We start from the raw sequence: 14,456 nt of genomic DNA, 5'->3' as shown, positions 1-14,456 counted from the left end.
CCGTTAATCCGCAAACGAAAACAAGGCCGTTTTGTAACAGAGTAAGTCACTGAGAAAACAGTCGATCTCCAGATAAAGTATACAAATGGTGCTAAACTATTTCTCATCACTGCTTCTGGCGGCTCGATGATCCTTTATTGTGTATCACAGTCCCGTACTCCTCTCGTGCCCCGATGGCAGGGGGGCGCAGAGTGATGGTCCGTGCTGTAAGCTCCGATGGCAGGGGGGCGCAGAGTGATGGTCCGTGCTGCAAGCTCCGATGGCAGGGGGGCGCAGAGTGATGGTCCGCGCCGCAAGCCCCGATGGCAGGGGGGCGCAGAGTGATGGTCCGTGCCGCAAGCTCTGATGGCAGGGGGGTGCAGAGTGATGGTCCGTGCTATAAGCTCCGATGGCAGGGGGGCGCAGAGTGATGGTCCGTGCCGCAAGCTCTGATGGCAGGGGGGCGCAGAGTGATGGTCCGTGCTATAAGCTCCGATGGCAGGGGGGTGCAGAGTGATGGTCCGTGCCGCAAGCTCCGATGGCAGGGGGGCGCAGAGTGATGGTCCGCACCGCAAGCTCCGATGGCAGGGGGGTGCAGAGTGATGGTACGTGCCCCAAGCTCCGATGGCAGGGGGGCGCAGAGTGATGGTCCGTGCTGTAAGCTCCGATGGCAGGGGGGCGCAGAGTGATGGTCCGTGCTGTAAGCTCCGATGGCAGGGGGGCGCAGAGTGATGGTCTGTGCTGTAAGCTCCGATGGCAGGGGGGTGCAGAGTGATGGTCCGTGCCGCAGGCTCCGATGGCAGGGGGGCACAGAGTGATGGTCCGTGCCACAAGCTCCGATGGCAGGGGGGCGCAGAGTGATGGTCCGCACCGCAAGCTCCGATGGCAGGGGGGTGCAGAGTGATGGTACGTGCCCCAAGCTCCGATGGCAGGGGGGCGCAGAGTGATGGTCCGTGCTGTAAGCTCCGATGGCAGGGGGGCGCAGAGTGATGGTCCGTGCTGTAAGCTCCGATGGCAGGGGGGCGCAGAGTGATGGTCTGTGCTGTAAGCTCCGATGGCAGGGGGGCGCAGAGTGATGGTCCGTGCTGCAAGCTCCGATGGCAGGGGGGCACAGAGTGATGGTCCGTGCTGTAAGCTGCACTTGCTCACCAGCTGTCTCTTGATGGTATTAATCTGACACTCCGGCAAGAGTGTCGGTCAGCACGGGAGTGTGAGTAAAACTAGCAGCAGTGAACAATCCGGGGATAGCGTCCCACGTGGAAGCTTTAGCTGCGGGACATGTGATCTCCTCATCTCCTCACCTCATCTCCCGCAGCTAAAGCTTCCACGTGGGACGCTATCCCCGGATTGTTCACTGCTGCTAGTTTTACTCACACTCCCGTGCTGACCGACACTCTTGCCGGAGTGTCAGATTAATACCATCAAGAGACAGCTGGTGAGCAAGTGCAGCTTACAGCACGGACCATCACTCTGCGCCCCCCTGCCATCGGAGCTTGCAGCACGGACCATCACTCTGCGCCCCCCTGCCATCGGAGCTTACTGCACGGACCATCACTCTGCGCCCCCCTGCCATCGGAGCTTGTGGCACGGACCATCACTCTGTGCCCCCCTGCCATCGGAGCCTGCGGCACGGACCATCACTCTGCACCCCCCTGCCATCGGAGCTTGTGGCACGGACCATCACTCTGCGCCCCCCTGCCATCGGAGCTTGCGGCACGGACCATCACTCTGCGCCCCCCTGCCATCGGAGCTTACAGCACGGACCATCACTCTGCGCCCCCCTGCCATCGGAGCTTGCGGCACGGACCATCACTCTGCGCCCCCCTGCCATCGGAGCTTGCGGCACGGACCATCACTCTGCGCCCCCCTGCCATCGGAGCTTGCGGCACGGACCATCACTCTGTGCCCCCCTGCCATCGGAGCTTGCGGCACGGACCATCACTCTGTGCCCCCCTGCCATCGGAGCTTGCGGCACGAACCATCACTCTGTGCCCCCCTGCCATCGGGGCTTGCGGCACGGACCATCACTCTGCGCTTGCGGCACGGACCATCACTCTGCGCCCCCCTGCCATCGGAGCTTGCGGCACGGACCATCACTCTGTGCCCCCCTGCCATCGGAGCTTGCGGCATGGACCATCACTCTGCGCCCCCCTGCCATCGGAGCTTGCGGCACGAACCATCACTCTGCGCCCCCCTGCCATCAGAGCTTACAGCACGGACCATCACTCTGTGCCCCCCTGCCATCGGAGCTTGCGGCATGGACCATCACTCTGCGCCCCCCTGCCATCGGGGCTTGCGGCACGGACCATCACTCTGCGCCCCCCTGCCATCGGAGCTTGCGGCACGGACCATCACTCTGCGCCCCCCTGCCATCGGAGCTTACAGCACGGACCATCACTCTGCGCCCCCCTGCCATCGGAGCTTACAGCACGGACCATCACTCTGCGCCCCCCTGCCATCGGAGCTTACAGCACGGACCATCACTCTGCGCCCCCCCTGCCATCGGAGCTTACAGCACGGACCATCACTCTGCGCCCCCCTGCCATCGGAGCTTACAGCACGGACCATCACTCTGCGCCCCCCTGCCATCGGAGCTTGCGGTGCGGACCATCACTCTGCGCCCCCCTGCCATCGGAGCTTACAGCACGGACCATCACTCTGCGCCCCCCTGCCATCGGAGCACGAGAGGAGTACGGGACTGTGATACACAATAAAGGATCATCGAGCCGCCAGAAGCAGTGATGAGAAATAGTTTAACACCATTTGTATACTTTATCTGGAGATCGACTGTTTTCTCAGTGACTTACTCTGTTACATAACGGCCTTGTTTTCGTTTGCGGATTAACGGACTTTTTCTTCATACACACTGGAATACTAGATTATTGGGCTTTATCCATCTTAATATTCATTTTAATAATTTTTTGATAGGGCCCAGTGGGATTATCATCTAACAGTGCCAATTAAATGTGTAAATTTGTTCATAATATATATTTTATTTATATCTAATGAAAATGTTTTATATGAGTAACGCTGTTATATTTACATTTATTTCCACCCCCATCATTATGCACCAAGGTTGGTGAGGTCCTAGAGGTATAAGCTATTATTTTGACTATATTTCTTTTAACTTATACATCTTCAAAACAAGAAAAATGTAACCCAGTTGTTTTGTTGTAATTTAGCGCCATGTAGACCACTTGTACTTTTTCATTGTAATTCTATACCAAAAAGTGACAAAGAAGCTGTGAAAATAGGGTTCAGAATACACGAACAGACATAGACCACGCCCCTATTTCCAGACTGGCGTGCAGGGTGCAAACAAAACAACATTTCTGCGTTATTTATTTCAGAATGGATGTGAACCAAACTAACTAAATTTGGTGCAAAATGCCAAACAATTGCTTAACCCTTCGATTCTCCCCCCCCCCCCCTATTATGTAACAGACACTTAAGACTATACGTGTTATGCATCAAAAATGTTATATAAACCGAAGTAAAAAGACAAAACCCCCCTGTGATGGCGCCCGCTCCTGTGTCTTTACAGTGTGCCTGTCGCTTTAAAATACTTTTGACACGTTCAAGGGATGGGTCAAAAGTTTTGATTAGACGCTAGAATGTGCGGGGGAGGGATGTGCGGCTGATGACCGTAGTATAAAGGTATATAGTTTGTCTCGGTCATGTGACACAGAGCCGGGTGAGGACGTGTTTAGTACATTGCTCTTCTCTCCATAACACTCAGACCCCCAACAAACTGAACTTTTGTCTTCAACACTTAAAAAGTTTTTTTTTTTTATGTTTGTTTTTTTTCTCTTTAGTGACTGCGCCCATTTAAGGCTTAAAATCTCTGCTTTATATGATCGAGAGAGATTTTTATCCACTAATATACATGAATATATGAATCTGACTATTGTTAAAGGTGTAAATGTATAGGTCTCTCTATCTATACCAATATATATAGATATTTATATAGATAGATATGATAGATAGATAGATAGATAGATATGAGATAGAAGGATGGATCGGAGAGGGATGGATCCCTTATTTTTGTGTTCCTGACTGGTTCTCTACACCACAATTGGTAGAAAACCTCAATAAGGGGGCGTGGCTTCACTAATAAAATTACCCGAATATATGGGTGAAAATATGGTCAGAACTTCCTGGGTTGTTGTTTTTTTTATTGTTGTAAATCCCCATAGTAAATAGTGAAATCCTGCAATGTACACAAACCCTCTATATATACAACACTGCACAATAATTGTGATTTACCAAGACGTATTTCCTCTCCAGGCTGTGTAAACCTTTCCTTTGCGTATGTGGAGGGGGAGAGTTTGCTGATGGCTTTGAAGGATGTCGCCCTTTCATCTGGAAGGTAGGACACAACACATTATATCTATATATATATCTATATATATATCTATATATATATCTATATATATATCTATATATATATATATATCTATATCTATATATTATAACTTCCCAGGACTAGTTATCCTAGATGGTCTCCGCTGCTGAGGCCTAAACTACTGGGGAAAACTGCAGGAGACCGCTCTGGGAGATGTGGTGCTACGTGGCGGCATCCATATAACCCAATATTACACTGAGCTAAAAGGGAGCCGCTCTCTGATCAGTGCAACATGGAAGCAAGGCTGCTTAAAGGGGTACTCCGCTGCTCAGCATTTGGAACAAACTGTTCCAAACGCTGGAGCCAGGAGTTCATGACTTAATAGCCCCGCCCCCTTAATGCAAGTCTATGGGAGGGGGTGTGACAGCCTTCACGCCCCCTCCCATAGACTTGCATCGAAGGGGTGGGGCTATTATGTCATGAGCTTCCGGCGTCGGCTCCACCATTTGGAACAGTTAGTTGAGCAGCGGAGTACCCCTTTAAGGACCAGGCCAATTTATTTTAGCATTTTCGTTTTTTTCTCCTCTCCTTCTAAAAATCATAACTTTAATATTTTTATCCACAGACCCATATGAGGGCTTGTTTTTTTGTGCGACCAATTGTCCTTCATAATGACATCACTCAATTTTACCATAAAATGTATGGAACAACCAAAAAAATATTATTTGTGTGGGGGGAAGATACTTTACGGTAAAAATGACGTTTTCTTTCAAAATGAGTATGTTTACAATCTCTCTATTTTGACCACCTATAACTTTCTAATATTTTTCTGTGTACGGGGCTGTGTGAGGGCTCATTTTTTGAGCCTTGATCAGTACTTTTTATTGGTACCACTTTTGCATATATGTAACTTTTATTTATTTATTTATTTATTTTTTTTCTAACCTTTTATTGATCAATTCATAACTTAACAGAGTATTTTTCTTTAAGACAAAACAAAACACATCTTTCAATTTTCAACAATCCTAAACCAATAATTAATTGATCTAACAGTATATTACATGGCCCTAAAGTTTTCCAAAAGCAACCACACACACAAAAATTACACATTACTCAAAACCGGCATCCCCTTCTATTTCTCCAATTATTCCAAATCAATATAAATGTATCTGCTAATCCCCTTTTAAAGTATATCGCTCTCTCTCATGCCACAACCTTCTTCATCTTCTAAAGTGCATCTTGGTTGGTAATTCTGGATCCTTCCAGAATTGTGCTATTAATTTTCTCGCATTATATAATAGTCTGCCCAGAGCTAGTTTAGTATAGACTGTATTTAAAGGGGTACTCCTGTGGAAAACTTTTTTTTTTTTATCAACTGGTGCCAGAAAGTTAAACAGATTTGTAAATCACTTTTATTAAAAAAATCTTAATCCTTCCAGTACTTTTTAGGGGCTGTATACTAAAGTGAAATCCCAAAAAGAAATGCATTTCCTCTGATGTCATGACCACAGTGCTCTCTGCTGACCTCTCCTGTCCATGTTAGGAACTGTCCAGAGCAGGAGAAAATACCCATAGCAAACATATGCTGCTCTGGACAGTTCCTAAAATGGACAAATTGCACTACAAATTTTGGGGGGCTTTTTCTCCTTTTATGAAAAGGAAAAGTTGGGGGCTACACCAGCCTGTTAGTGTAAACATTTTTATTTTTTTACACTGACATGCTGGTGTTGCCCCATACTTTTTATTTTCACAAGTGTTAAAAGGAAAAAGACCCCCAAAATTTGTAACGCAATTTCTCCTGAGTACTGAAATACCCCATATGTGGGCGTAAAATGTTCTGTGGACGCACAACAAGGCTCAGGAGTGAGAGCGCACTATGTACATTTGAGGCCTAAATTGGTGATTTGCACAGCGATGGCTGATTTAACAGCGGTTCTGACATAAACACAAAAAAATAAATGCCCACATGTGACCCCATTTTGGAAACTACACCCCTCACAGAATGTAGGGAAAAAAATAGGGAAAAATAGGGAAAAAAAAGCCCCCCAAAAATTGTAATCCCATTTCTTCTGAGTAAGAACATACCCCATATGTGGATGTAAAGTGTTCTGCGGGCGAACTACAATGCTCAGAAGAGAAGGAGCGCCATTGGGATTTTGAAGAGAAAACTTGTCCGGAATTGAAGGCCACGTGTGTTTACAAAGCCCCCATAGAGCCAGAACGATGGACCCCCCCCCCCCACATGTGACCCCATTTTGGAAACTACACCCCTCAGGTAATGTAATAAGGGGTACAGTGAGCATTTACGCCCCACAGGTGTCTGACAGATTTTTGGAACAGTGGTCCGTGAAAATGAAAAATTTAATTTTTCATTTGCACAGCCCACTGTTCCAAAGATCTGTCAAACGCCAGTGGGGTGTAAATACTCACTGCACCCCTTATTAAATTCTGTGAGGGGTGTAGTTTCCAAAATAGGGTCACATGTGGGGGGGGGGGGTCCACTGTTCTGGCACCACAGGGGGCTTTGTAAATGCACATGGCCCCCGACTTCTATTCCAACCAAATTCTGTCTCCAAAAGCTCAATGGCGCTCCTCCTCTTCTGAGCATTGTAGTGCGCCAGCAAAGCACTTGACGCCCACACATGGGGTATTTCCATACTCAGAAGAGATGGGGTTGCAAATTTTTGGGGGCATTTTGTCCTATTATCCCTTGTAAAAATGTTAAATTTGAGGGAAAACTAGCATTTTAGTGAAGAAATTTTTTTTTTAAATCATTTACACGTCCAACTTTAACGAAAAGTAGTCAAACACCGGTGTGGTGGTGTGGAAAATTGCTGCTATACTTTGAAGTCCTCTGATGTCAAAACATGTCAACTTTATGATGCAGATATAAAGTAGACAAAATGTGAATCAATATATAATTTATTTGGAATGTTCATTTTCCTTATTAGCTGAGAGCTTCAAAGTAAAAAAAAAGAATGCAACATTTTCAATTTTTTCATCTAACTTTTGCATTTTTCACCAAGAAATGATGCAAGTACCAACAAAATTTTACCACTAACACAAAGTAGAATGTGTCACGAAAAAACAATCTCTGAATCAGAATGAAAGGTAAAAGCATCAGAGTTATTAATGATTAAAGTGACAGTGGTCAGATGTGCAAAAAATGGCCGTGTCCTACAGTGAAAATTGGCTGGGTCCTTAAGGGGTTAAAAGTTAGAAAAGAGGAGTTCTTTTTCCTCTTAAAAACATTTATCTCCAAAGCCATAATTAAGTTATTACAGGATAGGGCTCTTACTATAATAGTCGTATCTGGATTAAGGAGGTCGGAGTTGTCCCATCCCCTAAAATGCTGAGACTGTGCTGATAAAAAGTACAGCCATGGGTTGGGTAAAGCCAGACCTCCCGCCTGTTTTTGAAGTTGTAGATATTCTAGTTTTAATTTAGGTTTTCACCCATTCCAAATCAAATCGCGAAATTGGGTATTAATCCTCTGAAAAAATCCAAATGTAAGCCAAATAGGGGAATTGTATAAAAAATACAGTAACTGTGGCATTACAATCATTTTAATAAGGTTTATTCTTCCCACCGGGGAGAGACCAAGTTTCCGCCAGGCAGCACCTTTATACTTAATGCGGTTAAGCAATGGTATTATATATTAATGACTCCTAATCAGAAATGGAAGATGTTATTTCTATACCCAAATACTTAATCTGAGAAGCACATTCTATGATTAGATTATCATTCACCTGTACATGGGAAATTGTTCTTTCTAATGGCATTAAAGAGTAGCTCCCACCATCCCTTTTTTCCCTCTCTGTCCCTGCCTATTTCCCATCTATCCCTAACCCCCTCCCTGCCTTAAATTTTTTTTTTTTTACTATATAAAAAATGCAGTTTTGTCTGCCTGGCAGTGTGCTCTCTACCAGGCAGACTTCCCTAGCAGGCACGATGTCACTGATGCCTGCTGGGGCCGACACTTCCGCCCTTAGTTCATCTACACAGGGTGCCTCCAGCTTTTTCACCACTACAACTCCCAGCTTGCCCTGACATCTATTGGCTGTCAAGGCATGCTGGGAGTTGTAGTGCGGAAAAAACTGGAGGCCCCTGGTGTTAAAAACAATACATGGCCGCAGCGCTACCCGAACCCCGCTGCGCAACCCGCTCCTATCCCCCCCCCCCCCCCCCAGACATACCAGGACAGTGCAGCTAAGGGGCCGGCGTGAGAAGTAAGTGCAAGACAGCAGCGACGGGATGGTGGGGCCGGCGTGCGATGCCAGGGAGCAGGGGAGCCAATGAGTGCTTCTTCTGTTCTCAGCGCTCGCTTCTGATTGACAGGCAGTGAGTGAGCGCAGGATGAATGAATTAGGACCGATGCCCGGCCGGCATCAGTCCGAATTCAGGCGTGACGTCACGCCAGCCTGCAGACGGCCACTAGGAGGGTGACCCTTAGTGGACGGTTTTCAAACGTAAAATACACACTGTTAATAAAAAAAAAAAATATATTAAACTATATTAGAGATGTTGTAGTACATAAGTAATACAACAATCAAAAATAAAAGTTGGTGACAGTGGCCATTTAAATATTTGTCCCAGATTATAGCAATTCCCGAGAGCCTGCTAAAGCGAGTAAACCCCTCTATAACTGCAATGTAACTATATGTAACTTTTTCATCGCTATTTATGAAAAAAAATTTGGAATGTGATTTGACAAAAATGCAGCAATTTTTTTTCTTTTTTTTCCCAAATAACTTGTATTTATAATATTTACACCATTCGCCGTTCGGGATCATGAACATTATATTTTGAGTTCCAACATTTACGTACGTAGCGATATCAAATATGTTTATAATTTAATTTTTTTACGCTTTTTGGGATAAAATGGGGGGGGGGCATTTACATTTTTATTGGCTTTCACATTTTTTTAAAACTTTTTTTTTTTTTTACTTTTTTTTATTTTTTATTTGTTTATTTTTTTACACTTTTTATGTCTCCCGTAGGGGACTATTTATAGCAATCATTAGATGGCATATACTGAATGGTGCTATGCATAGGAATAGCACTGATCAGTATTATCGGCGATATTCTTCTTTGGTATGCTCAATGTCAGATCAGAGAAGAAGACCCCGGGATGACAGTTGGAGAAGTTAAGGGGAACTCCGGCCGCCATGTTGAATGATCGGATCCCCGTGGCAGCTATCATCCATTCAAACAATCGCACTGCCGCAGATGTTGTGATCTGTATTGATCACGGCATCTGAGGGGTTAATGGCGGCCATCACTAGTTGAATAGAAGGAAAAAAAACATTTGTGGGGCAAAATTTAAAAAAATTCCCACCATTATGCAACTTTTAGTGGGCATTGTTCCTATGCAGTGCACCTTTAGGTTTCATTTGTATTCTGTAGGTCCATACGATTACATTGATACCCAATTCTTAAAGGTTTTGTTTTATTTTTTACTTCTTAAAAAATGTGGCTGATGTGTGATGGCTTTTTATGGTTTTCTGGTATATGAAGTGACCAAAAATATGCAATTCTGGACTTGAGCATTTTTTCTTACATTTACGCCGCTCACTGTGCGGTTTCATTAACATTATATTTCAATAGTTTAGAGCTTTCTGCATGCGACGTTACCAAATGTTTGTTTTTGTGTACGTTATTTTATTTGAAAAATGGGAATCTCCTCCCACCACCACAAGGGGGACACACCCCCTCCCACCACACACCAATCACCTCCCACCACCACAAGGGGGACACACCCCCTCCCACCACCACAAGGGGGACACATCCCCTCCCACCACACGCCAATCACATCCCACCACCACAATTGGGACACACCCCCTCCCACCATCACAAGGGGGGACATATCCCCTCCCACATCACAAGGGGAACACCCCCCCTCCCACCACACCCCAGCCCCCTCCCGCCACCACAAGGAGGGACACGCCCCCTCCCACCACATGCCAATCACCTCCCGCCAGCACAAGGGAGGGACAAGCCCCCTCCCACCACACGCCAATCACCTCCCGCCAGCACAAGGAGGGACACGCCCCCTTCTCCGCAGTGGGTTTATGCCCTTGTATAACGATCCTGTATATGTGCGGTGTAATTAAAGCCTTGTGCATTGATCTGCAGTGCCTGTACATCCGCATCGCTGGAACCTTCCTATGTATTGAGAGCCATCGGAGCGGATGAAGATTTGGCGCACTCCTCCATCAGGTTTTTTTTTTTTTTTTTTTTGGACGATTTATTGCCGCGTATAATATATTGAATAGATGTCAAGTGAGTCACACCTAGAAGTTAATTATAGGGTGTAAGGATGGTGCATGTCGTAGGGGCACTGACAGAACGGAAGGACATAAATGAAGATGGATGGATGGATAGAGAGAGAGAGAGAGATATAGATAGATAGATATAGATATAGATATATATATATATATATATATATATAGATATATATATATATATATATATATATATATATATATATATATATATATATAGATATACACATACATACACACACACAGACACGAGTACAATAGCGCTGCTCAAAAATGTATAAAATGTATCCACTTCGTGTCAAAAGATAAAACATTTCAGTTCCTCCATGGAACCATTCTCAAGCATGAAGGTTATTACGATTATTACTATTATCTGTTACCAATTTGTGTTTGTTTCTTAAAAGATTTGGTATTGGTCGATTTACCACAGAAGAAGAGGTGGACTATACTGTTCAGAAATGCATCCATGAGGTGAAACGGCTCCGGGAGATGAGGTACAGGCGTCATGATCAGCTTTTATATTCTGAATCAGTGGTTTCCCAACCAGAGAGCCTCCAGTTGTTGCTAAACTACAACTTCCAGCATGCTTGGACAGCCAAAAGCCTGTTTGCCTCCTCCAGAGGCTCCACACTGTCCCTGAAAGGTAAATCAAGGATTCCCTCTGAGAGGGAAGCCTTGATTTACCTTTCAGGGACAGTGTGGATCCTCTGGAGGAGGCAAACAGGCCTTTAGCTGTCTGGACATGCTGGGAGTTAAAATTTTGCATCAATTGGAGGCTCCCTGTTTGGGGAACACTGTTCTGAACAGTTTCTCTTCTCCATTTACAACTTATTTATAGAACTAAGGAAGAAGGCAGCGGTACTTTTTGAAACGCATAGTTTTTTTTTTTATTATTGTTCATTTATAAATAAAGAAGGGATTGTCTGCACAGTGGAGTATATGATGTAATATCACTCAGTAATACCACCATTGCCGTCATCCTCATACAGTCAGCACCTGCAAGGTCTGCTTTATATAGGAAGCCACTGTTAGATTAACTACCCGATCCTTTTGTTATCCCCCCCCCCCCTCCCCATGTCTCCCAAATATTTACCTGTATAGTCGGGATCTGGAGAGTTGCAGCTGTTTGTATCTTATGTGTATGACCTGAGGTTCGGAGACCCCAATCTCTTAGCCAAGATAAAGACCCAACTCTTGGAGAATTACCACAGCCCTTTTGTTTTTAGATATATGGGGAGGAGGGGTCAAAGAGCATAAACTGGTGCTGTCTTCTGACAGAGATCTCATTTTCTCCCTTAAAGGGGTACTCCAGGGAACTAAACCCATAGCCCATCCTTTCCCTCTCACCAACCTACTTAATTGTCTAAATATCATTCATTAGCTATAAAGAGCAGTTTCTCCTCTTTTAGTTGTCATCTACATGCATGAAGCGAGGGAATGACATCATCCAGCCATCCACTTTGTCTCAGTTCATGTCCCTCTCTGAAAGCAGCCCCCACCCTCCTGAGAGAGACAGACCACGTGGTTTCTGCCCTGACTTGATGAGTCATGCTCCTTTAGCTACGAGGTGTGTGCAGCCTCAGCCAATCAGACACTGAATTTCTCTCCTCACAGAGCAGGAGGGTGGGGGCTGCTTTCAGAGAGGGAGTTGAACAGCAGTGAGAGGTGAGCTGCAATGGCTGCTGGGAAATGTAGTATTCATGATGCAGGATGGCAAAAGAATATCAGGCAGCCAGAGAAGGCCGCAGGATCATTTACGGGGAACATATCCAGGTAGTTTGGTGGCTTTGGAGCTTCTTTTTTTATTTTTTTCCCCGGAGCACCCCTTTTAAGATCATAACAAATTTGAGGTGGAGTTGATATCTGATCAATGGGGGGTCCGGCACCCCACTTCATCAGCCCCATGCATTACTGCAGCCCAGCTCCCCACTCACTTCAGAGAAGCAGAGCTGCAGTTACGCATCACGGCCACTACACAAGGTACGGCGCTGTCTGCTTCCAGCTCTGTTCTCTGTATATTGTGGGCACCACAGCTCCAGCATACAGCCGATCGGCAGGGTTCAGGGTGAACATATTACCTGGTGACTATATAACTTTGTGTTTTACAGCCCGCTGTGGGAAATGGTGCAAGACGGGATCGATCTGAAGAGCATCAAGTGGACGCAGCACTGATCACCTGTACGGGCCCCTAAAAGAGAATTAAAAATGGCTTCTGTTACAATGGGACACCCCTTTGGCTGCCATCACCTGCCGCAGTCTTACACCCGCAATATCTCACCCACATGTGTTCTGTAAAAGTAAATTATTTTAAGCTGTAGTAGTGTTTCCGAACAAGTGTGCCTCCTGCTATTGCAAAACTACAACTCACACACAGTTGTTTTTATTTTTTATTTTTTGCTGTACAAGCATGTTATTTGTTGACTGCTTAAGAGGGTACTCCGGCCCTAAGACATCTTATCCCCCTATTCAAAGGACTGCTGGGGACCCCCGCAATCTTGCATTTGGCACCCACCTCTTTGAGCAGCCGCGCTTCCAGCTCACAGACTGCTGGGTGCCGACCACGGGCCCGGAGTATCGTGATGCCATGACTCCGCCCCTGTGTGATGCCCCGCCCCCGCTATGCAAGTCTATGGGAGGGGGTGTGGTGGCCATGGGGCCGGAGTATCGTGACATCACGACTCCGCCCCCCGTGTGATGTCACGCACCGCCCCCGCTATGCAAGTCTATGGGAGGGGGCGTACGCCCCCTCCCATAGACTTGCATAGCGGGTGTGGGGCGTGGCGTCACACGGGACGGAGTCGTGACATCACGATACTTCGGCCCCGTGGTCAGCACCCGGCAGTTTGTGAGCTGGCAGCGCGGTGTGCAGCCCAAAGAGGTGGGTGCCAAATGCAAGATTGCGGGTGTCCCCAGCAGCGGGACCCCCGCGGTGAGACATCTTATCCCCTATCCTTTGGATAGGGGATAAGATGTCTTACGGCCGGAGTACCCCTTTAAGTCACACTGAGTCACATTAGTTGCAGTGGTCTCCTAATTGAGGCCCTCCAGCTGTCGCAAAACTACAGCTCCCAGTTTGCCCGGACAGCCAAAGGCTTCTGCGATGAGAGAAAATACTTGATTTACCTTTCAGGAACAGCGTGTAGAGGCAGACTGGCTTTTGGCTATCCGGACATGCTGGTAGTTGACAACTTGGGTCATACTGTTTGACTCTCGCTGGTGGCAGTGGTCTCCAAATTAAGGCCCTCCAGATGCTGCAAAACTACAACACCCAGAATGCTTTGAGTTACAGTTTTGCAATTGGCAGAGGCACCTGGGTTGGGAAACACTGAGGTACAGGAATATCCTCTGCTGCAGAATCGATACGAGCGCCGCAGAAATACTTATTTTGAGCAGCTTCAGGCCGTGTTCACACCTAATATGTTTGTATTTGTAGTTAAAACTGTGAACGGAACCAACACAAGGGGAAAATAGATTGGAATTTGTCCTTTTTTTTTTTTCTTTGTTTTTGGACCCACGTTTGACTACAGCTACTGACCACACTACTACATGTGAACCCGGCCGTACAAGAGCCAATATTTTATATTTTACCAATTTTTAAGGGTTTGGAAAAAAAATAAATAAAAGTGTGGAGCATGCTGTTCTTGTTACTTTTATGTATGTTTTGTACCCTTGCGACCCTTTTATTTTGGATGGCAAGGCGCAAAAACAAGAACAGCGCCACACCTGTCCACAGGTTGTGTGTGGGTATTGCAGCTCAGCCCCATTCACTTTTATTGAGTTGAGCTGCAATACCAGGCAGAAGAGCGGCCATATTTTTGTAATCCTGCACAACCGCTATAAGAATTGAA

The 14,456-nt window shown here is 46.2% G+C and overlaps 1 protein-coding gene across 1 annotated transcript in view; it reads left to right on the top strand.

Moving 5' to 3' along the window:
- The window catches only part of NFS1 (NFS1 cysteine desulfurase), a 42,782-nt gene extending 29,436 nt beyond the window's left edge, over positions 1-13,346 (top strand). Inside the window, 4 exon segments of the mRNA XM_056548082.1 lie at positions 4,267-4,348; positions 10,460-10,543; positions 11,013-11,102; positions 12,717-13,346. Coding sequence (XP_056404057.1) covers positions 4,267-4,348; positions 10,460-10,543; positions 11,013-11,102; positions 12,717-12,780 — 320 coding nt within the window. The 3' untranslated portion in view covers positions 12,781-13,346.
- Positions 13,347-14,456: the final 1,110 nt, after the last annotated feature.

The sequence above is a fragment of the Hyla sarda genome, chromosome 12, assembly GCF_029499605.1.
Source record: "Hyla sarda isolate aHylSar1 chromosome 12, aHylSar1.hap1, whole genome shotgun sequence".
Classification (NCBI taxonomy): domain Eukaryota; kingdom Metazoa; phylum Chordata; class Amphibia; order Anura; family Hylidae; genus Hyla; species Hyla sarda.
This window is presented reverse-complemented; position numbering and strand designations above follow the sequence as displayed.